The sequence below is a fragment of the Dicentrarchus labrax genome, unplaced genomic scaffold (assembly GCF_905237075.1).
Source record: "Dicentrarchus labrax unplaced genomic scaffold, dlabrax2021, whole genome shotgun sequence".
NCBI classification, from domain to species: Eukaryota; Metazoa; Chordata; class Actinopteri; family Moronidae; genus Dicentrarchus; species Dicentrarchus labrax.
The window spans coordinates 23,797,013-23,821,967 of record NW_026136719.1 but is presented as its reverse complement, the minus strand read 5'-3'; the positions used below and the strand labels follow the sequence as shown (position 1 = coordinate 23,821,967).

At 42.3% G+C, this 24,955-nt stretch overlaps 1 protein-coding gene across 4 annotated transcripts in view; it reads right to left on the bottom strand.

Annotated features, from left to right (window-relative positions):
* trpm7 (transient receptor potential cation channel, subfamily M, member 7) overlaps positions 1-24,955 on the bottom strand; it is a 41,035-nt gene that overhangs the window by 5,390 nt on the left and 10,690 nt on the right. For 2 of the 4 annotated variants that reach the window (XM_051378640.1, XM_051378638.1), the window contains exons 5-35: positions 24,520-24,733; positions 20,087-20,211; positions 19,774-19,945; positions 18,203-18,377; positions 17,082-17,205; positions 16,676-16,748; positions 15,284-15,384; positions 14,556-14,690; positions 14,373-14,426; positions 14,137-14,277; positions 13,778-13,912; positions 13,367-13,644; positions 13,039-13,267; positions 12,183-12,338; positions 11,693-11,836; positions 8,763-8,891; positions 8,325-8,576; positions 6,590-6,764; positions 5,599-5,731; positions 5,299-5,477; positions 4,950-5,082; positions 3,833-4,635; positions 2,812-2,906; positions 2,508-2,604; positions 2,333-2,409; positions 2,163-2,200; positions 1,780-1,808; positions 1,316-1,369; positions 804-842; positions 651-695; positions 281-346 (exon numbers count right to left, since the gene is read on the bottom strand). In XM_051378640.1, coding sequence (XP_051234600.1) covers positions 281-346; positions 651-695; positions 804-842; positions 1,316-1,369; positions 1,780-1,808; positions 2,163-2,200; positions 2,333-2,409; positions 2,508-2,604; positions 2,812-2,906; positions 3,833-4,635; positions 4,950-5,082; positions 5,299-5,477; positions 5,599-5,731; positions 6,590-6,764; positions 8,325-8,576; positions 8,763-8,891; positions 11,693-11,836; positions 12,183-12,338; positions 13,039-13,267; positions 13,367-13,644; positions 13,778-13,912; positions 14,137-14,277; positions 14,373-14,426; positions 14,556-14,690; positions 15,284-15,384; positions 16,676-16,748; positions 17,082-17,205; positions 18,203-18,377; positions 19,774-19,945; positions 20,087-20,211; positions 24,520-24,733 — 4,600 coding nt within the window. Of the gene's footprint in view, positions 1-280; positions 347-650; positions 696-803; positions 843-1,315; positions 1,370-1,779; positions 1,809-2,162; positions 2,201-2,332; positions 2,410-2,507; positions 2,605-2,811; positions 2,907-3,832; positions 4,636-4,949; positions 5,083-5,298; positions 5,478-5,598; positions 5,732-6,589; positions 6,765-8,324; positions 8,577-8,762; positions 8,892-11,692; positions 11,837-12,182; positions 12,339-13,038; positions 13,268-13,366; positions 13,645-13,777; positions 13,913-14,136; positions 14,278-14,372; positions 14,427-14,555; positions 14,691-15,283; positions 15,385-16,675; positions 16,749-17,081; positions 17,206-18,202; positions 18,378-19,773; positions 19,946-20,086; positions 20,212-24,519; positions 24,734-24,955 lie in introns of those variants that run through there. The other 2 variants (XM_051378639.1, XM_051378641.1) reach the window with 2 other exon arrangements.

Here is a 24,955-nt window from a genome sequence, read left to right as displayed (position 1 = left end):
ACAACAGCATGAGTGCTGCTCAGAACTGAACAATTCAATAACAATACCACAGACACACACACACACACACACACACACTCTTTGCTCATCAATAGGTCGGCTGTGACTGTGAAATAAACAGCTGCAGGTGTGGGAGGGCAAAAACAATGTAAAAAAACCCCACATCTCTTATTTGGCGCCATACTTCCTCATTCTCCAACCGCCTGCTGCTGTTTCTCAGAACCGTATGCTATTTCACCTGACTCAACATGTCTGGGAATGCACTGTGATCCAGACTTACCTCTGGGGGGTACAGGGGTGAAGGGGATACTCTGGGACAGTCTCATCAAGTTGTTGCGCTCCACAGCTACAGGAGGAGAAGCACACACACACACACACACACACACACACACACACACACACACACACACACACACACACACACACACACACACACACACACACACACACACAGGTTAAGACAACTGTAGAAGAATAGTCAACAGAGGTAAAACTATTATTCATTGCCCTTTGCCTCATTAGACAGCACACAAAATTAAATTCAACATTTCAGTATAGAAATAAAATCTACAATCAATCAAACTGATAAATAATAACTGATAAAATAAAACATGAAAACATAATAATACAACTCAACCTTCATGTCTCACCTGAGTACTGGTAGCTTTCCATCGGTTTGAAAGGTGATCCAATGGCTAGAGGGAAAAACAAGAGAACAGTTAAATCTTTATGCAAAACTTGGATATTGTAACATAGCAGTTGTAATCATTGGATATTTGGACTTATTTATTTAACAAAAATACCCTGAGCTGTTCCAGCATCCACCAGTAGATGTCTCTGTACTACAACAACAGAAGTATAAACAGCTCTAATCAGCTCAGTTTACTTCCTGTAATTAATTTCTGTTGCTAGGTAAATAGCACACAATTCTGCTTGTGTATTTGTGAGCTGGATAAAGAATCAGTGACTATTTTCATCATTGAATTATCTGCAGATTATTTTTTGATTACTTGACTAATTGCCTGGTTCTCTAAATGTCAACAAATAGTGAAAAACTCACCATTTCTCACAGCCCAACTTGACATATTCAAAAGCCAGCAAACAATCCAAAAGCCAAATATAATACATTTACAACAATATAAAAAAGAGAAAATCAGCAAATCCTCACACGGGAGAAGAAATTATTAATTGGTTATCAAAATAGTTGCCAGACTAATCTATTAACTAATCATTTGAACTGTAATTTAACTGTAACCCTGATGCATGACTGAGTCGGTTGTGCTGTTTGTTTGCTCAGTCTGTCTGTGTTACTCACAGTCCTTTCTGGCTCCGAGGTGGGTGTGCCGTGGCGTGTACAGAGAAACTGCGGCTGTAACCACAGGAGAAGAAAAGCACAGTGAAGCTTTTATCCAGAAACATGAGAAAAACATACACCACATATTGTACAACAGAGTTTACACTGTCCAGGTCCTGATGTAATGTGAAATCACTTTTCTATGATCTTCCATAAACAAAGTTAAAGTTTTCCCAAATGACTTGCAAATATCACAAAATTACTGGGAAAAAAGTTATTTATGGGAGAAAAATGGTGAAAACAACTGGCGATTACAGTATGGCTTGTATCACACACCAGGACGCATTTGATGCAAACAAAGGTAAAAGGTAAAATGTTACTTTTATAACAGCTTCTATGTAAAGGTTGCTGAACCAGCTGATCCAGATATAACGAGTATGGCCAAACTAAAACATGCAGATGGACAGTGCAACTACAAATCTTACCAGTTAGTGTGTCTTCCCCGGGGGCTCGTCTGACAGAGAGACAACAGACAGACATTAGATTAAGAAAACAGATTACAGGCATGTCAGAATAGTTCATGAAACTACACAGGAGCTTTCATAACACATTTACATATGGCAGTTTGAAGAAGTATGCATCAGTGTGTACTGACAAACAGGCATCAGAAATCAACTTAAATCATACCAACTGGTCTGACTTTGACTTGAGTCTTTATGAGTCCTTATAAAGTGTGTGTGTGTGTGTGTGTGTGTGTGTGTGTTTGTATGTGTGTGTGTGTGTGTGTGTGTGTGTGTGTGTGTGTGCATGTGTGCATGTGTGAGAGAGAGAGGGTATACATCTTGTTGGCCAGTGGGAGGACACTTACAGGCTGCTGGCTTGGGCTGATTTCACCTGAACTCTTTCCTGGAGAAGAAATAACAAGTTGTTAGGCAATGAGAGACACCTGCATTTATAAAGTTAACAAGAGTTAAACTATACAGGATTTTTTTCCCTTTATCCTTTATATGAAAGTGCAGACACAGATACACTTCTTACCAGTACTGCAGTCCTGGGGTCCTCGTGGATGAGGATGTCTTCAGCTGACACTCTGCTCCTGTCCTTCTTCTTTAGAGCTGCAGAAACACAATGAAATGGTCACAGATATTCGAGAATATCTTTCCTAGCAGATATTTTCTTAGCAGTATATTTTTAGTTATTTTTCTGAACTTACTGGAGTCAGGATGGAGAAACGCTGGGTTTCTGTCAAACTCTGTGAAGCCAGCGTAGGAGTTGACTGCTCTGATGTGACCATGACTTTCAGATTGAGCCTGTGACCACAAAAATAGACAAACAAAAAGGTGAGAGAATGTACATATTATTCTGAAACACTGATCAGTACTATGGCTGCAATAGACTCAAGTAGAAAACTAACCTTAAACACAACTTCATGGTTCAGTGTTTCCTGTAGTGTTTTATAGTAGATTTACCTCAACTCTTATTACAAAACACACACAGACACACACAGACACACACACCTGTGATCTGGGCTGTGTGGCTGGGCTTTGCTGTCTGCTGGGGGTGGAGGTCTCTTTGGGTGTGGAGTGCTGGAGGTCCAAACTGTCTTTATGTCCTGAAACCAAAATGATCAGCCCACATTAACACAATTTATAATGCCCCATCAGTCTGCCACACAAAACACTCTTTCTGATCCGGAGAAATGACCATGGGCACAATGGTGAAATAATCACAGTTCAAACATCTGATTCTTATGAGAAACTCCTCCCCGCACCTCCACCTGTCAAAAAAATCCTTTATCAATCGCAGTTACTGCTGAAAACCTCAACCAGTCAACCAATCATTCATGCTCCATCACATCATACGTGAAAACCTCAGAACCACCCAAAAACGGAGAATAAACCAGACGGACGACAGGTCCAGAAAGAGCAGAGAAAGGAAAGGGAGAGGCACCAGTTAAAGGTCTACTGGGATCCTGATCTGGAGATGGACAGCCCCGAGCACCTGGCAGACGCAGCTTTCAACTTAATCGCAGACTGAAACTCAAACCTCTCGTTGTGTTCGGCTCTCTTGCCGTGTTCCTCTTGTCAAGTCGGGCTTCTGACCCACCCTCATAGCAGGACACTGGATGGGCAGGTGGTCCTGACATATTCCATTCCCTGCGCCTTCTTCTGTGGGGTCTCCTGGGTGCCACAGCGGGGGCACAAGGACAACCTGGCATGCTGCTATTTGCATGGGTTTCACCCTGTGATGACTCAGCTTCAGGAGCCAGAGGGACTTCAGTGTCTGTAGTCTGTCTACTCAAGGAGCCTGATCTGCCCTCGTCGTCGCAGAACGCCACATTCACATACCCGCCACTCCCCTCCCTGTCTCTCTCCCCCTTTTCTAACCCCCTGTTCTCAGGCCTCGCAATGCAGGCAGGCTGAGCATAGCCCAAAGTCTTAGAGACAATGACAACAGTAGGATACACACACACACAGTTTTCAACCTCCTCTTTTATCTCTTCATCAACAGCAGACTCACTCTCAGTCTCATACTTACCCACAAACGCCCCAAACTCTACAGTGGTGCTGTCTGGCTGGAGGGGCTGCTGGTAAAGCCCAGTTAGGGCGAGTTCTGGGTGACTGGAGCCACTGGGATGGAAAGGGGTGCTGCTGATGTGGAACTGAGCCCCGCCGGAGGGCACATTGGGCAGGCTGGATGTGGAGTCGGAAAGGCCCGGCTCTTGTGGACGGGTCAGCTTACTCTGGGTGAGAGAGTGGCCTCGGAGACGCAACTCCGGAGGGGAAATGGCCACAGCACTTTGGACAAAGGCACTGGAACCGGCACTGCCTGAGGAGCCAGCCTCTGCAGCAAGGTGCCCAAGCCCAAACAACCCCCTCCTCTCTGGACCCAATGCTGGGTTCAGGCTGGGGTCCAGCCCCAGTTCTGCTCCAGGGATTGGCCCGACTCTCCGGCTACTTTCCGTCCCAGCCCCACCCCCTGCACCAATCCCAAAAAGAGAATCTGCAATGTTGGTTGCTGTCTGGGGAAAAGAGGAGCCAAAGTAGGCTCCCACACTTCGTTTCCCTATGACGGACGATTTGGAGTGGGGGCCAGTGTCTGTTGCCACAGGGCCGATGCTGGGGACCACGTTCTTAGAGAGGCTGAGCTCCCGGGTGATCTGGTTGTGGACCTTGCTGGCCTCTGATGCCCTCTGAGCAGTGAGGGTCTTCAGAGTGTCCACAGTCAGAGCTGAAAGGTCCTGCAAGTGGCCTATCTGGGAGTCAAGTGTGTGCAAAGAGCGTTTTATAAAGTTGACCTTGTTCCCAACCTCCCTCAGCTGCATACACACGGTTTCAACCCTGGAAATGACAAACAGTAACTTCAGTTAGGCCAGCTTGTATTGCTTACTTTTGTTAATGTGAAATGAAAATATACAAATTTGCATTGCATCGCATCCCTGCAATGAATGCAAAGAAATAAACGCTAAAGCAAAATATGAAACGATAGACATTTTTCTATTGTCCTACTTTACACACGTTTTATAAAGACAGAAATGCATCCAACACGTTCAAGGTCAAAGATACATACAATGCATTTTGGTGAGTAACACTGCTTGTAAACATAATTTTTGTACTCCACAGAGCACCTTTAAGATGGCCAATAACAGTCCCACCTTTCTGAGGTAAGACGTATGCGCTCCTCACTCCCCGAGTGAAACTGATCATCCTTTTCATGAAAATATGTCTCCACACACTGCTCCTCAAAATCATGAAGCTTCTTTTGGTCTTCCTCTGTGAGAAACAGCTCTGAAAGAAAGAAAGCAGAGACTTGATATTGTTGGAGATTTTGTTGTTTATGTTGTACACATAAAAACAACAAATTCCTGATGTCTGTTCTTGAAAAATATAAATAAATGGTGCTGCATTGTTCATCATCAGTGGCAAACACTGCTTCTGTTTTTAATCATTTACATGAATGAGACACAAGGTTTCTGGCAGAAAATCACAATAATGTGGTCGTACTTGGTCCATATGTATTCTCCTTCTTCCTCTTTTTACACATACAGAAGAGGGAGTAGATATGGCAGAGGAGGATGAACGGGGGTGGGAGGACAGGCTTCTCATGGTAGGCCATAATGAAGTGGTAGCGCTGGTACTTCCACACCAGATTAGATATGGACTTCACTTGCATATACACATTGCTGAAAAACAGAGTACAGAAATGATATTGAGGAAGATGCGGTTGTGGAGAACGTGGCTACTGTGTATGCACATTAGTATGGAAACACAGCTGGATGTAGCACTGAAATGATGTGCACTTACTTGAAGAAGGCGATGAGGAGGTTGACCATTAGTATATACTGTACAAAGAGGTAGACTGCTTGTAGGAAAGGGGTCAGCCACACTCCTGCCGCACATAGGGGCTTTACTGATGTTTCACTGTTATTGGCACACACTGTGAAGAGGAGGAGCCTTTTAGGATATCCATGCACACAAGTTATATGCACTCAACACATACAGGTCTCGTTCTTGTGCACAGTCTGTAACTAACTTTCTGTCCTGTGTGGGTTCAAATCTGACTCCTGACACCGTGCTGCACTGAAATATTGTTTTAATCTTTTTTATTCTTTTTTTCTGTCACTGATGCTTAAACTAAGCAAAAAGCTAGACTACGCTGCTCATAGCTGGTGGTACTTACCTACATAGCATTGTCCCTATAAATTAACAACGTAAGCTGACGCTAACAGGTACAAGACATTAGCTGCTTATTTGTGCTGTGTTGGTATATACTTGAATTTGATATATGACTGATTTCTTATTTATTCTTTTGTTTTCACTAGTATTCCTTTACTACCACCTTACACTGCGTAATTAACATCTGACAATTCACCCTTTCCTCCCTTTCTACGATGAGGTCATGATAACACTGAAAAAATCCACGTGATAAATTTTAATTGTGTGAAACGTTCGGATGCCAGCTGAAGTTTTTGAGCACAGTCAGGTGTTTTGTTCCACCTGAGCTTCAAATGCAACCGACTCTCAACGTTGCCTTTTATCCATTTTTAGCCGAGTCGAGGCAGTCAATACTGTGGTGAAGCAAAAAGCCCTGCCCTCCCCAAACAGCCCTGGCTGCTTCTGTCTGTGAACCATGTTGTGTGAAAGAGGCTGTGAGGGGGAGCGATGATTAGGCTGTCGTGGGGTTTGATTTCCAGTGCTTGTTTTGAGTGACAATCAGCATCATGCCTTGGTGAGAAGCTTTGAATAAAACCGTTCTTACCCTCATAATCTCCCCTACCATCCTCATCGTCCTTACCATCGATTTCATAGGCATACACTTCCCCGTACATCATCCAGTATGGCTGGAAGACCACATCTTTTACCAGTATCCAACTGGGCTCCTCTTGTGGGTACAGAATGGCTTTCCTGGGTACGCCATAGCTGAGCAGGACTATAAACATTATTACCACAATATAAAACATGTTGGCCACCTGAAAGAGATGTCAGAAACATATGATTAATGGTATTATCACTACTGGGAATAATATTTGACTTATAAAGTAAGATAAAGAGAAATAAATTCCAGAGTTTCTTTAGTGCACACCCATCTACCCTGGGGATCCAAAATCAGCACTATTTCAATACTTTTGCTTTGAAAAAACACTTTATACAACAGCTTGTTAATTAACTGAAAAATAAAAACAAGGTAATATTCTACTATTCTTTGATTTGGTCTGGCGTTTCCCGTTTCAAAGCAATTGTTAATTATAGCTGTAAGAAAATCTTAATGCCTGTATTGAAATCCCCAGGGCAGACACAGTAATGTTGAAGGGTTTAAGACTACTTAACAGCTATAAAGATGTAAATGATGGAAACTTGATAATGTTCTAATCAAATCTACTTTCATTTAAAGGAGGACTTCAATATTGAGAGAAATACTGTTATTTGCTTTCTTGCTGAGAATCTAATGAGAAGATCAATACCTTTATATTAAGTGCACCTATCTGTGCACTTAATATAAAGCTACTACTATCAGCATGTCATCTTTGATTAGCATAAAGGCTGGAACCAGCTAATCTGGCTCTGTCCAGAAAGTGAACAATGCACCAAAACTGACTATTTAAACTTCAGGAAGTCCAGGCACTGCCAAGAAAAAGTCCTGAATGTAACTCCCGTAAAACCATGTCATTTTTACACTTCTGTTTGTGTACTGATTTAACAAATGAGATATAACGTGTTACTTAATTTAGAGGTGCTGATAGGCACCTTTCTTTTAGCTTCGGACAAAGCCAGGCTGACCATTTCCTCCTGCTTTCAGTCTTTATGCTAAGATAAGTTAAACTAAGATAAACGCCTGCTGGTTCTAGCTTCATATTTGGCGCTACTCTGCAAGAAAGCAAATAAGTATATTTCAAAAATGGCCAACTCCTTTAGCAAAATTAAATCAACTTGCATACAGTTTTAACATTATTTCATCCCATATTCTGTTGAAGGCAGGATATCTCTCAAAAGGTTATATAAATACTTTTAAAACTACAGTAAATGGAAAAAATAATAATGATAATAGGACTGATGAAGTCTGTTCTAAAACTGATGGGGCTGCTCAGGATAATATAGTAGGTTACAATACCTGGTAACATCATGTAGAGGATTAATGCTGTTTAAATATTCAAATTGATTAAATGAAAAAATGAATATTAATATTTACAATTTGGGAATGCACAAAAACATAGCAAGATCTCTCTCACATCATCTTTAGACTATTAGCTAAAAAAGGTGAAAAAACTGTGGTTAAAGGAACTAAGCAGTACATTTGTAAATAATAAAACATTATTCCTATTTCACTGCACCTCCTCCTGCCTCTTTTTCAGTAGAATGTGAAGTATATAACTATAAAGCAGAATTTGAATCCTTCCTGTATTATGCAGCCTACGTCTGAGAGCACCTTCAGAAAAATATATTGACAACATTTATGCTGGGAAAAAAAACATTCACATCTGCTTGCTCTACATCATGCAGTGGTTGGCCTTCTCACTTTCACAAGAACTCACCATTTTAGCAATCATCATGACGTACGGTCCAGCTTGCTGGTTAACAGCCAGGATATCCAGGAGTCGCACATACCAGAAGATGATATTGAGACAATACACAGTCCTCCCAGGGACAAAGGCTTCCCCTCCACGCAACCTCAGTCCAAAGCCAATAAAGAAGGTGACAATGGCCAGAAAGTCGGACACATTGAAGTAGTCACTGAACCACACCTTTATCTTCTGGCTTATTTTGCCTGCCTCAGACATAAACATCTGGAAAAAGCGAGACAGAAGGAGAGAATACTCAGAAAATTGTGTTTGCAGTCTTTGGTGAAGTCAGCAGGGTTGTAAAGACAAGTCTGTGTCTTGCAGTTATATAAAATAATCTATAAATATCTTAAATCATTTTTTAAATTGTATGGCGTTTTAAAAATCGTCTAAAACTTCTGTTCCACATACCTCTCGAATTTTCTCAATGGCAGAGGTGAATATGTAGAGGATGACCACCCACTCTTGAGGAGAAGGCCATACAGACATTTTCACAAGGACCACATATGAGTAGATCATCAAGAAGCCCAGGTAGAAGAGCTGAGAATGGGAGACACACAACGATAAGACTCAGAGAGATCACCAAAAACATTACATAAAACAGTTCTTGAAATGTGATGTCTTTAACTACGCATGTCATAAACGTGGAGATACACAGTATATAAGACATGTTGGACGTGGATGATAGCGGGACTGTGTTGACAAAGAGTCTCCATATTCAGACACTTCTAGAGAGGGGTTTCCTCTCTCTGGTATAAGACGTGGTCAGTTGAGGCCCTATGCAGGCGCTAAACCTCATCATGGCACTTTGAGTCGGGAGCAAATAGTCTGCCATTTTGACAGAGGCCACTGAGGCCTCAGAGCTCAGCTGGCGGAAGTTCTATCTCAAGTCAAATTTACAGTCGCCATCAAAGTCTGCTCTCAGAAGGGAGGGGTCAGAGGTTCAGGGGATTACATAAGAAATGGTGATGGGATTTTTTTTTAACAAACTCCTCAATTAAAGCTGCACTTATATTGAAACACTGAATCAAGATACTACCAGTAATTGGACTGTTTACCGCTCTCAACAACCCCATGTTAGTAATAAACAACTTCTACTATACAGTATTGTGCCTCTATTAGCCTGCTTAGGAGTTCTTTAGCCTAGGCTAAGGAAAGACTGAATCCTACTGACTTTGGTGATCCACCAACTTTTCCTCTAGCGTCACCATTAAAGGCATACTATGCAGTTTTCTGGTTTTGTCAAACAGCTACCCCTAGAGTCGCTGCGGAGTACTTGTATTTAACGTTAACTGTCGTAAATACCACTCACCAGAGCAGTCTCTATATACGGCTCTGCGTCTCTGCACTCACGGCCTGATCCCCTCCCCCCCTGTATACTGGTACATGTTCAGTAGGATGGAAGCGTCGGACATCGAACAGGCAAAGATAGACTCCGAAGATGTCTACTGACCAGGTAACGTCTTCCATTAAGGCTGCTTCTTATGTCACTGATGTATGTCACGTCGTGCCGCAAAGCAATTCGTGATTCTCGCGAGATTAGGCGGGGCGCCATCTTCAGACTTGCATTGCTGGTTCTGCCAGTGGCGTCCCTCCCCAGCGTTGCTATCGGTATGATTCGCTATACTACGGGTTCGTTTACCATTGAAATGACTTTGAAGCTGTTATATTAAGGCACAAATCTTGCATAGTATGCCTTTAAGTTTGAGTATGGTTAAGTGAAATGTCTCAACTATTATTGGATGGACTACCATGAAAATTGTTATACACATTCACACCCCTTTCAGGATACACTGTAATATCTTTGGTGCTCCCATAACTTATCATAAAGCACCATCATCAAGTCAAGTTACAATTTTACCAAAACTTTGGTTTATGACCCAATACCTGCAAAATGAATGCCATTCCCAGCCTGAGCTATACTTTGTGTTTAGTGCTTATAAGCTAACAAACTAAACAAAGATGAAAATGGTAAACATTACACCTGCTTAATACCAGAATGTTAACATTATCATAATGAGTACATTAGCATTTAGGTCAGAGCACCATTATGCTTAAGTACAGCCTCACAGAGAGTCTAGCATGGTTGTAGTCTTGTTTTTTTATTAACTTATTAACTATCTATACATAAATAAATGAGATGAGAGATAATGCAGAAAACTGTAGTGCTTAACACACCTTAAAGCAGCTTGGTTGAAATGTAAACTCTTGTGTTTCTATCTTTTCCTTGGGAAATTAGCACAAGCCACATGATTGTCTCCCAGTGGTACATAAACTCCACTGTAACTTGTAGACTGTGGGAAAGTTTGCAAATGTCCATATAGGCAGGCAAGTTACACGTGTGCGCGCACACACACATCCAGTTTCTAGGTCTACGGTTTCAAAAATTGCTTAACCTTGACACGCAGGGTGTGAACTGCTGGAAAATCAGCCATTAACACTCCCATGTGATGGGTAAGTCATTGTTGAGTGCTGCATTGATGTGTTGAAATCGGGATGGAAGCATGTACAACAGATGTAGATAAGCTTAGGCACAGAATACATTACGTAGACTAGCGGTTTCAGTGATGGTATCAGCTCCTCTCAGTCTTGAACAGCCAGAAAAACAGCCCTGTCCCTGCAAATAAAACCCTCAACGTCGACTCCCAGGCTCCTGAGAACCAGCCTCAGGCTTGTGTGTATAAATAAACATAAGGCCGAGTAAGAAAAGATGAGTGATAATCCAGTGCACGAGTGTGTATTCGAGAAAATGTGTCTAAAATAAGCTTTAACTGCTATCCCTGCCCTTTTCTTTGCAAGTCTCCCAAAATTAGTGTTTAAAGTGCAAGGGCATAACACGTGCCGAGATGCATGCTATCAATTTCAAATTCCTTCTCACTCCACAGAGCCAACCAGTAGGAGTGCTGGTGCAGTATGAAGGAAATCATTGACCTCATTTGCCTCCTACTTGTGAACACTTCCAATTGGTTTTAATGGTTTTAACCATTAACAAAGCTCTCATGTGATTCTGAACATCACCAATGTGCAAATAATTCCTACATTTTCAGAAAGTACAACACCTGGAACTAAATTCTCTGAGAAAGTTCCTGCAGTGGAAACACCCTTAGGAACATGTTTGTATCTCTGCAATATGGCTGGTTTAACTCTTTTTTTTTAGAGCAAAAACATAAACAATCTGTGTTAAGCGACCGCTTGTGGGTAGTAACATCCTGTCTTTGTAGATTCTGTTACCCAGAATCCTACCCAGATAAACCACCATAAAATAGATGGTGGGATGGATGGGTAGATGACTGTTGGTGCGTGTATGTGTGTGTGTGTGTTCTCTTCTGTGATCTCCATACCGTGTTGGACCAGAACTTGACAATGGGAGCATGGTAGAAGGCATAAATTTTCCTGGTTAATGGCAGCTTCCTGGAGCGAACGTGTGTCTCCATGTCATTCTTAGCGTCCATGTGGTCGTGGGATCTGGCCTCCTTGAACACATCCTGCAGAGAAGTTAAAAAAAGGCCCAATTTAGACGGCAGCAGGCCACAGAGAGAGAAGATTAGAGAAAGAGAGAGAAAGCAGAGTAAAGACGAGAATGTGAGTGAAAGAAAGTAAGCAAATAAAAGCACTTAAAGGAATTCAAGACCAAATGTGCAAAAAAGAATTTATCAGCAAACCTTCACAGCTCATTAACCATTTAACACCACTATGGATGATTTCTGATCAGACTCTTGTGATACATTTGGATATGATGTTTCCAATGATTTATTTCACTATAGGACTGCCAGACTGCCTGGCAGTTACTGTATAAAAAACACAAAAACAGGAAGCCTGAGTAAATCTAACCATTTGGATGTCTTCAGCTATGTTCTGGAAGTTGTGTTCGCTGTCTTCCATGGTCATCTGGTGGTCGTCCTGACTCTGGGGGATGTGAGCCATTTCAGCCTTTGATTTGTACTCCAACAGTAGGATTGCAGGAGGCACCAATATACTCAGAATCACCTAGAAAAAAAATACACACTCATGTGGGTGGATGTGGCTATATTTGTCAAGAAAGTCCTTTGAATTTTGCACACACACACACACACACACACACACACACACACTTAATTAATCCCAAGTGCTTTATTGGCTAGTGCTAACGGCACATTTACAGTACACTAAACTGTCTAAGCTTTGTGGGTTTTCCCTAATTTAAATTATTTTATGTGTTGATGGCGACTGGTGAAAAATCAAATCAAAATCAGAATAACACAGGTATAGCCCTATTGTTAAAAAGTTCCTGAAAGTTCTGAAACCATTTCTTATCCAAATTTTGATATTTACTTATAATTAAGTTAAAAATGTTGCACTGTTTTTGTAACAGGAATTAGATTTGTTTCTGCAGTGCAGATAGAGATAAACAAGACTATTCCAAAGATACTATTATTCCTTGTGTCCATGAATCATCCACTGAAGTGTCATTTTAACACCCCAAGGAGTACTGAACTGCGATTGGGATTAGATATGAAAGCAGACCTTTGTTCAAGCCGCAGGAACACTGCACCTGTTGCCAAAACTTCACCAAACACAAATATTAAACAAATGCAGAATGGTTTAACATTTGCATTAAGCCGCACATAGACAAAGCACTAATTCCAGCACTTCTTTTACTCCAGCTTCTCATTTGTTACCAAAAATAAAAGCTAAATGGAACATGAACCTTGTACCAGGAGTTCTTGCGCATGTTCAGTCGTCCCATCCACATGTCTGACAGCAGCATCTGGGTGCAGGTATGAGCCACAAAGGGCCGTAGGTGGGAGGAGACCGCCAACTTCAAACAAGTGGAGTTGCTCCAGTTCTTAAGCTCATAGGTCAACAGCTTCATGGCCATGGTCTCATCCTGCCTGAACGACTCTTCCAGCAGGTCCACCGCCAACGTCCCAAACTCACTGAAATACATGAGCAGTTGATTTAGTTCATACCTTACATAAATAAATGCGAGTGATTTAATAGCTTCATGACATGTATCAAAGGTACAGAAAACTTACTTTGAGTACTCCTTGAGCTCCTCAGAGGTGTCGTCCACTACATCGCTCTTCTTGGCCTCGTAGCCCATAGATCGGCAAAGCTTACAGGCCACCAGTGCCTTTGCCATGTTCTCCTCGCCATGCTGCCAGAAGAAGAGCGCCATTTTCTGCCTCTTCATCAGCACGGCCCACACCAGCAGCTCATTAAAAGGGTAGGGAAACCGCCGTGTCTCTGGGTCGTCGATGTCCACGATCTCTTCTTTGCTTTTCTTTTTGTTTTGCTCAATGGCTGACTCAAGCTAGGAGGAGAGGGAAGGAGCAGACTTGATTTTTCCCCATTTAACTGTGACTTTTATCTCTAGAGTTTTTCATTTTAGGCACGTGTCCAACTAAGGGACGTCTAGTTCTCTTTATTGAATCACAGGAGTTTACCTTAGGTTTGTATGGCTGTGCAGTTTTGATGAAGTGGTTGTGCCTTGTCTTCTCCTTCTTGTCTGCCTGCATGCTGAAAGACTCATGACTTTTCCTCAAATGAGAACCAGGACCTGCTGTGTGGCGCCCCGACCTCTGTGCAGATCACATTTTCAGATTGACTTTTATTACAGTTCACATGGCAGTGTGAATACATTCAATCACTAATTAAGGCCTCACATCATTATCAATGCATGAAATACAGCTGTAGGTTGTAGTGGATTGTACCTCTTTAAATAAAATATTTTCAAATATCAGCACCGTAAAGGACGTTTCGGACATTGCTACAACGACACTCCAGGAATTGAGTTTGAGCTCACCCTATTGTTGCCATGGAGATTGTTGTAAATGATTCGGAAGCGTTTCCTGGTGTAGTTGCACCTGTAAGTCCCGCCCATCAGGTACTCAATAACCAGACCCACATCAATCAAAGTGATCTTATAGTTTGGAGGCAGATGACTCTGCAGGAAGGCACAGAAACAAAGTGGTGAATGAGGATAAACAAACTCTGGTTAACATCAACTGATAAAAATGACATGAAGCGGACTGACTGTACCTGTTTAACATCTCTAACCAGGTGGAGGAGAGTTGGGTTGTTGGTCGGTTGTTTCTAAAATAGAAGAAAATACAAGAAGCTTTACAACACTGAGTGTGTGTGTGTGTGTGTGTGTGTGTGTGTGTGTGTGTGTGTGTGTGTGTTTTCTTTTATTCAGTGGCTGATGCATGTTAATAATGTTACCGTGTTGTAGAGCTCCTCCAGCCGACTGATTGTCAAGAAACGGTGCATGCTCACGCCGTTTTCTATGAGCAACTTGACAAAATCTACCCTGTCCATCACAAGTGCATCCAGCATCGCTTGCTCCAGAGAGCTCACCTATACACACAAACAAAGATGACATGTCGTTATAAAGAATATTTTTATAGCAAATCCTTATTTATAAAACAAACAAGATAAGGGAGAAGACCAGGAACATGGTCAAATTACAAAAAAAATGTATAAAAAAAAAAAACCAACACAAACACACAAAAAACATAAATAAATACTATCCATCCCCTCATTCACGCAAAAAGCCAGGATTCCCTGAGTTTTAAAATAAACATGAGCACTGAAGGCAGCTTATGAAGACAGCTGTAAGAGGGTTCATGTTACAGTCAAGACAAGCAGTTCATGGCAGCCTGCCCGTGTCCAGTCCCATGGCTCTTCAGACTACAGATTCTGGGGTCGTTGTGCAAGTCAAAAGGTTTGGAGCTAATGCTGAACTAAGCAAACATCCCTGGAAGCTGTGACACACAATACACACACACACACACACACACACACACACACACACACACACACACACACACACACACACACACACACACACACACACACACACACACACACACACACACACACACACACACACACACACACACACACAATACACACACAATACACACAGACAAACAAACATGCAGACATACCAGGAGCTGCTGTCCATACACAAACACATGATTCTTGGCAATGTCTACACGGTCCCAGGCCAGAGTCAGGACCAGCTGATCGAAGGCAGACGCGTTTGTGCCTGAAATACACAGGTACAGCCATGAGTAAACAAACACAAATAAATAAATATGAATTACCAGGCACGTAAAGCCTTATTAACTGTGTATTTCCCGTTAGCCAGCTAGCAGGATTAGAGGGAGTTAGTAGAGCTGGGCCAGGGCAGTAATACAGTCAATTACACACTAATACAGCAACAGAGCAGATTAGACTACAAAGTAAATCCCTCTTCAGTCTACTGCTCTCTTCCACAGTAATCTGCCTTATTGTCCTCCAGGAGCCATCTGAATCAAACAATCATAATCACAGAATCAATTGTGTGGATGTCAAAAAGGAAACAGTGGGACCTTGACTGAACTAAAATCACTAAACTGACTTTCAAAGAACCTGAACTTTCAGGTAGTCCATCTAAAAAAATCCACATGTGAAAAGGACGATGTATTCTACAGCATATTCAGCCTTTAAGTGATTTGAGTGCCATTTCCTGTGACTTCAAACTTCTCATTTAATATCCAGCCTGCTAAATGAATTGAATCATAATGGAAGCGAGAAAGAGCAGCACTCAATATTCCTAAAGAGGCTTGAGAGCTTTTGTAGCCCAGGGTCCTTTTGAGGGTGAGTTACTGTTTCACTGAGATTACTCCGCCTTAGGCTGACAAATATTTGCCTGGGTGGGCATTTTCAGTCACAGTTGGTTTGTCTTTTGAGTATCTGAGCCTGTTTCTCCAGTCTATCGATCAGCTGCAGTCACTTACAAATTCCTCGCTTTTGTCTAAATAAACTGGAACAAAGATGAGGGTGAACCCACCTACATTCAGTACAACACCCCTCTCCCTATGTCAGGTGAAACATTTGTTCTGTATTTGAAATGAACAATGTCTGTGCTCACAAAACAGGTGGTCGGAGTAAAACGATTATAAAGTGGGTATTTTTCTTCTTTTTTCCTCCTCTATACAATAACAAAGTAAGAAGTGTTCAGGTGAACGTTGTACTTTTTCTCTTTCTCCAACAGACTGCAGAGGTGAGTATTTATAAGAGTGAGTCAGGCAGCTCAGGGACTGACTGTGCTGGAATAAGGAGGCCCTGTGAATACAAGCAACATGATCTCCCGAGGAACACAAAGGGAAGGGCACACAGGGGGGAAACTCTGTTCTCAAAGCATATCTATATCAGAATGAAAACATTACCAAGACTTGAAATCTTAATCTCCCAATGCCAACAACCTCAGCATATGAATAGACTGAATCAACTTTATGTGACTTATATTCTCTTAAAAAGTTGGGGAGGGTGTCAGAGAGAAGTCAACTACTAACCTTGGAGTAAAGCCCTCAGAATGGCTACGTCAATGTCCTGGTGCTCCTCGGAGCTGATGTGAAACACAGTGATCTGTTTTCCAAGAAACAAGATAGCGCTTATTAACATGTTCCCACAGACATTCTCCAGATGTTTCAGAGAGTTTGAGATTTTTTTTTTTAATAAATGGATCACCAGCTGATGTCACTGATGTGTCAGAAAAAAAAGAGCAAAGAAATGTACAGCCATCTCTGTGGCAGTGTTTCAATTGTTTCATTTAGTTGAAAGTTACTATTGTCTCTTTATTAAATGAGTCTGACATTTGCGAGTGTATTTGTCTGCTGCACTCGCTGCCATTGAAATGGAAATTGAAAAAGGGAACATGCATGATAAGAAGTGTAAGAAAGAGATTGTGCGTGAATGTACCAATTCTTTGCTCTTCATGCACTCCATCAGAGTCTGGAAGAGATGGATGGCATCGCTCTGGCTGAAGTTGAAGGTTTTCTTGATGGTTGCGATGATGTCAGTCTCCACTCCATCAGGAAGACCGCTGTAGAAGAATTACAGTACAAACGGACAACTTTACGGACAGAAAATTGGGTAGAGAGAGGGGATGATATGCAGCAAAGAGTCACAAATTGGAATCGAACCTGGGCCACTGCAGTAAGGTCTCAGCCTTAGTACACGCACGCACTACCAACCCTTTTGTTGATCATGTTTATATTCCATCGCACTTTTCCTGTAAATAACCTTTAAAGAGGTAAAATAAACCTTATTCGTATCTTCTGGATCTGTGCATGTTTTCTGTGATCAAACATGGACATGGTTGGACAGAAGTGATAGAGCTCATATTCACCATGAAGTTAGCCGGGGTTTATGTATGTCAGCTAATGAAAGGATACCTCTTAAATAGCAGCAACACAGAACCAATAGTTAAATTGGATCTCTCTTTGTACATTGAACCACTGAGATGATATTTACAATAATAACTGGACACATTTACACTGAAGACACAAACTGTGAGATAGATACTTGTGCAGCAGTATGTGCAAATTTCATTGGCTGATAAAACCCTTCAAAAGATTACTTTTAACTGCAATATGTCACAAGTTCCAACTCTATTATAACAGTATGGGCTGTGGCGGAGCTGTTAGAAATCAGCCTGGGATAGAAATAGATGAGGGCCACCAACGACGCTGCCATCAAAGGAATTGCAAAAAAAAAAGAAATTCTTACAACACAGTATTCATCACTAACATCTCAGTGCCATTTGTTGTTTGTTTGTTTTGGTTTTTTTTACAAACGTTCCAACTTTAACAGTAAAGCTAAATATTTAATACAACACTCACTGAAACCTTGATATTACTAAATTATAAAAAAAAATTCTAATCCCCTCCTTTCCTGTTGTTCATTTCATTTGTTACTTGAAAAAAATCTAAACTAAATCATTATTTGTTCAGCACACCAAAGCTATCACACTCATTCTCCTGCCAACCCCTCGTGTGTGTGTGTGTGTGTGTGTGTGTGTGTGTGTGTGTCCGTCTTACCCTCCCTCCTCGGTCTGCTTGTGGACATAGGCCAGTATATCAGCAGCACGGCCGGTCCCCTCACACACAACCACCGGGACAGGAGGGCTCTCCTGAAGGTACTCCAGCACAGTTAGGATCACATTGGGACCCCCCTCAAAGATCAGGGCCACAACAGGAACACCCTGACCAATTCCTACAAGAAAGAAGACAAATAGTGTGCTTAAAGCTTTGGTTTATGTTCCATTATTCCCTTCATATCCGCTGTCATTTAGACAATACAGCTCCACCCGAGTGACAGTTAGTGAGAGGTTGAGATGATAATGGCCAGCTCCCCGTTATCATCCAGTTCCCACCAGGCAAAGACAAACTGACTTTATAATGATTTCACCTCGGAGTTTAGTCCTATCTGAAGGGTTGTACATAACGTCTAACATACGAATCATGATGTCAGCCAAATAACCACTCAACCACTTGTTGTTTGTTTATTTGTTGCACTTCCTGAGCCTGAAGTAAATTCAACCGACATGATACTTTACTGGTGAAAGAGTGATACACATTATTATTTAGATTTCTTTTAACCTACGTAAATATTTAAGAACAGACTTTACCACAAAATGTAATGTATGACTTTCACACATTTAAAATTGTTACGTCTTATCACCCATTAATCTGCCGTATTTAACAAGTGGTATTGCCACACAAGTTATAACAAACACTAAGATTATCTGCGTATACAGTATGTTGTTAACCAGATCTGTTAACAGTCGCTAATGAATTATTTGCCAAGAACTCTCGTGTTTTGGCAGAGGTAACCTTCTTAATACTTGAAATAGGCAGACAATGAATTTATTCCAGGCAGAAAATCATATCACTTTCTCTGAACAAGTCCTAACCTGTTCAGTAAACACTTAATAGCCAGCCCATAATACTGTCTGGAGTAATTTGATGGTCATTTTATGCCTCATTTGGTGGAATGGTTCTTTGAAAAAAGGCAAATGAATGAATTAATAATAAATCATATTTATTTGTCCTTGTCTGTGGTCAGTAAACCAATCAAACTCAGTGAGAAGAGTTATGTTTCAGTCCGCGGGCGATACTGCGCTCATGTTCACTTCTGAGTACTGGTCAATTTTTAACATGTCAGAGAAATTATTTTATAGTTGACAAATTTGAATGACAATGAGAAATGCTCAAAAGGCATAACACAGAATTTTGGTTTGGCTCTTGTCAGAAGGGGGCACTCTATTAGCAAAGATTCGAGGCTGTGGCATGAAATTGAAATCACATACAACACAGTGCAGAGTTAAATCTTTCTGATGTCCAACTTCAAAGACTCACACAAAAACAAAATAATAAAACAAACAATAATGACAAATTATGGATTCAGTAATTGGACAGCCCGAATGTGGTATTTTGACAAGGAGGGGATGAATACATGAGATGTTTTTGGTTTTCCAAGACACACAAACAATGTGACTGCATTATCTCAGAAGATCCTCAGACTGCTTCAGCAGAATGTGATCCCGTATAATCTCGTTTCTCAGAATCCAAGCAACTGCAACTGTTGTTAAGTTTCTGGTTTTACTCACGTGCATGTATTCTTTGGAGGTTGATGTGCTTCTCCAAGTCCCGCCGCAGGTTGACCTCAGCGCCGTATTTGCCCACCGTCCCATCATCCACCAGGAGGAAATGGGAATGCAGATTGTTGAGAACGTTAAGTTTGCTGAGAGGATTCAGCAGCGTCTGATATGGAGCGATAATCTGCAGTGTGGCACAAGAAGGCAATAAAAGGGAAGAGGAGAGTAAGGGGGAAAAAATGTCAAATGTACCTTCACAGAACAATCTGAACTGAAATCGAAGTACAAATCAATTACAAATGAGATAGCAAGAATTATGTCTCACGTCTCTGCCGATGAGATCGTTCCTGTTTTCAATGACCCCCCAGGGTGCAATCCCGATAGTGCAAATTTTCTTTGATGACCTTGAGCAGTGCTCTTTGAGAGCATCTCCCACATGCTTTGCCACACCTTTGGGAAAGATACATTAAACAATAATCAACAAACTTTCATTATTTCTTGGATAAGAGTGTTATGTTTTTATTGCTACTTAACCTTTGCCATACCTCACTTAAAATTCTAACTGGCAATTAAATAATAAAACTGAGCCTTTACTATGCATAGTTTGGTTTGTGCGATACAGTATGTATATACCATTAACCATGCACGTGAATAGACCAAAATGCCGCATCCACAACAAGTACATTAGTCCCGGGGGTTGTTTGTGCACCACAATCCTGAGCTAATGGATCTCATGGATTCAGCAGTAATTTGTGAGCCAAGAGACCATCCCAACTGGCCAGGGTGCCAGAAAGGTATTAAAAGTAATCACTGGTCTGGGTAATTGACCCTGTGAGTAATGATTTAAACACTATGATCAGACCACACCAACTTAACGCCGTGCTGTGGCTGCAGACACACCTCAGCCACGACACACAGCCAAATGACGTGCTTAAGAGTCCGGTATTACAAGTTCTGCTACATCAGCGCATCACATTGCTGGTGGCTGTGTGTTTGTGTGTGTTTCAGTACAATGCAAGTGCGAGGGAAGCTGTAAGGGAGCAGGGGTGGAAAGTAAGAGTTATTTAACTGGCATATCTGTTCAATAACAATAATACCAATACACATACAAAATGTACTACACTCAGAAGGCAGTTTAACATTCACGTTTGCTGTAATATTCCATATTTTCTTACATATATTCCATTTATTTCTTGTTTGTTTGTTATCTAATCTCCGCCCCCTTCCTCGGTCCTCTCAAACTTTCACGAAGCAACGTCACCTGAAACTGGCTTTGCTCAACACCCGCTCACTTAACAATAAAAGTCTCATTCTGAATGAATTCATAAGTGACAATAACCTGGATTTCCTCTGTATCACTGAAACCTGGCACAAACCTCTGGACTACTTTTTGCTCAACCAGACCACACCCACCGGATACACTTACATTGACAAACCCCGACCTGAGGGGCGGGGAGGTGGTGTAGCAGCAATCTACAGGGAGGACATCAAAACATCCACCATCTCCATCCCTGCTGCTCACTCCTTTGAACACCTCACTTTCAAACTCTCTGGTCCCACTCCTCTGGTCACTGCCATCATCTACCGCCCCCCCAAACCAAACCCCTCCTTTATCACCGACTTCTCTGACTTTCTAACTCAGTTATCTGCCATCTCACCTTCCGTTCTTCTTCTGGGAGATTTCAACATCCACATTGACAATGACTGCAAATCTGCCACTGAATTCCTGGAACTACTACACTGCTTCAACTTCACCCAACACGTCAACTTTCCCACCCACAGCCGTGGTCACATCCTGGATCTGGTCTGCTCCACTGGTCTCACCTTACTTCACCTCTCCAGCTTCAACCTCAACATCTCCGACCACCTGGCAATCATCACGGACATTGACATCCCCATTCCCACCATTAAGGATAAACGGACAATATCTTTCAGAAACCTCAAATCCATCTCCCCTTCAGCTCTTACTACCTCTCTTGCAAGTAAAATATCTTCCCCTCCCCCCCACCGCTGACTGACAACCCCTCTGACCTCACCAAGTTCTACAACGAAACACTGTCCTCCTGTCTCAATCAGCTGGCCCCCATCAAAACCAAAACCGTCTCATTCACCCACTCTGCCCCCTGGTACACTCCTGAACTGCACAAAATGAAAACACGCAAACGACAACTTGAAAGACTTTACAAGAAAACCGGTTTAACTGTTCATCTCCAAACTTTTACAGACTACCTCCTGCAGTACAAGGATGCCCTCAACACCACCCGGTCCACCTACTACTCTCACCTCATTCACGCTGGCTCCACCAACCCCAAGGCTCTGTTTTCTACAGTAAATAAACTCCTCAAGCCCAGCGACAATACCTCCAAGTCATTCACCACTGACAAATGCAACTCCTTTCTTTCATTCTTTCAATCAAAAATCGACACCATTTATAACAATCTGTCCTCCGCTCCTGCCCCCACAGCCTGCAATCCCACTCCTTCATCTGCTCCCCCCCCCTTCGCCTCTCAGCCTCTGTCTCAGTTCTGCCCCGTGTCACCAGGGGAGCTGCCCAAAATCATGACAGGCATGAAAACCACTACATGTGTCCTGGATCCTATCCCATCTCACCTCATCAAGGACTCTTTACCAGCCATCTCCACACTCATCACAGAAATCATCAACTCCTCTCTCAAGTCCGGCTCAGTCCCCCGCTCACTCAAATTGGCTGCTGTCACCCCCCATCCTCAAAAAACCTGGACTCAACCCTGACATCATGTCTAACTTTCGGCCCATCTCCAATCTTCCTTTTCTGTCCAAAATACTGGAACGTATTGTCGCCACACAACTCAAAACCCACCTCTGCTCAAATGAACTGTTCGAACCATTTCAATCCGGTTTTCGCTCCCAACACAGCACCGAAACAGCCCTCCTGAAAGTCACCAACGACATCCTCCTCTCCGCTGACTCCGGCCACCTCACCATCCTTATCCTCCTGGACCTCACTGCAGCCTTTGACACCATCAACCATACCATTCTCCTCTCCCGTCTTGAGTCCTCTCTCAGCATCACTGGCACTGCACTTTCCTGGCTAAAATCTTACCTCACAGACCGACAACAATTCATCCATGTCAACAACTGCACCTCCTCCACTGCTCCCCTGTCCCAAGGCGTCCCCCAGGGTTCGGTGCTTGGTCCTCTCCTCTTCATACTCTACCTGCTCCCCATTGGCAACATCATTCGCCACCATGGTCTCCACTTCCACTGTTATGCCGATGACGTCCAGCTTTATATCTCCACCAAATCCATCACCCCGGCCACTCACTCGACTCTCTCCAACTGCCTCACCGACATCAAATCCTGGATGCATTCCAACTTTCTCAAACTCAACTGCGACAAATCAGACCTTATCATTATCGGCCCCAAATCCCTCACCAAAACCACGGACAGTTTCCACCTCACCATTGACAACTCCACCCTGTCTCCATCCCCCCACAGTCGCAACCTCGGAGTCATCTTTGACACTAACCTCTCCTTTGAACATCACATAAACCTAATCACGAGAACTGCCTTCTTTCATCTCAAGAACATTGCCCGTCTTCGCCCATCACTCTCCTTCTCTGCTGCTGAAACCCTCATCCACGCCTTCATCACCTCCAGAATCGACTACAGCAACAGCATCCTCTATGGCACACCATCCAAAACTCTAAATAAGCTACAATACATCCAAAACTCCGCTGCACGTATGCTCACCCACACCCGCACCCGTGATCACATCACTCCCGTCCTCCAGACCCTCCACTGGCTCCCAGTTCCACAGCGCATTCAGTTCAAAATCCTCCTCCTTACACACAAAGCCCTCCATAACCAGGCTCCTTCCTACCTCACTGACCTGCTCCATCGCCACAATCCATCCCGCAGCCTCCGCTCATCTGAAGCAAACCTCCTGACTCCTCCACCCCGGACCAAGCACCGAACCTGGGGCGACAGAGCGTTCTCTGTAGCTGCCCCCTCCCTCTGGAACTCTCTCCCCAAACCCATCCGTGACTGTACCGACCTTCCAATATTCAAATCACTGACAAAAACTCACCTTTTTAAAATTGCTTTTAATGTTTAGCTAAGTCTGATGTGTTTTTAATGTTTTACTATTTGATGTTATTTGGCTGCTTTTATGTTTATTCTATTTTTTATTTTATTTTTTTTATGTAAAGTGTCTTTGAGTATTTAGAAAAGCGCTTATAAATAAAATGTATTATTATTATTATTATTATTTTTCAGTTAAATGACAAAGAATTTAATTGATTGAACCAAAAAAAAAAAAAAAAACAGTTCGAGCTGGTTTCATCAGACTGCGGAGCCACATTGCTAGCATTTTCAGACCTGCAGTTTCAAGCAAATCTGTGCCACTGTCTGTCTTTTTTGTGTAGAAGTTACATTTGAAAGAATAATGGTGGTTGGTGTGAAACATGATTTTAACTAGTTACACCTCAAAAGCAAACATCCAGAAATAAATCAGCTACAAATGCTAAATGTGAATCTGAGTTTGTGACGGAGCTAGCTTCATCATGTGTTCTGCATCTGTTCTGAAGTCATTGAAGAGGTAAACAATTTGCAAGCAATACATTCTGATATGGTCTTCAAATAAGAAAGACTTTTCCTGTTAGGAATACGCTGGAATCTCTCTCAGTTTCAAAACATTTTCCAGAAACAAACACATCCAGCAGGGGAGACCGTGCATATCCACAGGATGACTAAACTAATCTCTCTCTGACGACATACCTGTGTTAACCCCTCCGGTGAGAATCCAGGCCCCGGTGGTGACTGCAGCTTTGATGAGGCCCTTGCCCACCACCTGCTTGATGCGTGGGTGCAGCTCAAAGTTCTGAACTCCTCCATGGACAGAGATGAGGATCTTAGGAAGCTCCATATGCCATTCCTTCAGCATCAGCCGCAGGATGCTCTCTGGCCGCGAGTCGTGGGACAAACGCACATACTGCCCCAAAGAAAAGCATTGACAGAAGAAAAGCATGTTCATATGAACACTCAAAAGGTCTAAAATTTGAGAAATGGCAACCAACAAATGTTTGAAAAATCACTTTAATGATTTATGAATTATCAAAACAGCTGTTAATTAACTTCTCCATTAAGGACTAGATTATAATAATGATATCTGCATTGACGAAAACACCAAAAATACCTTAAAATAACCGTTCAA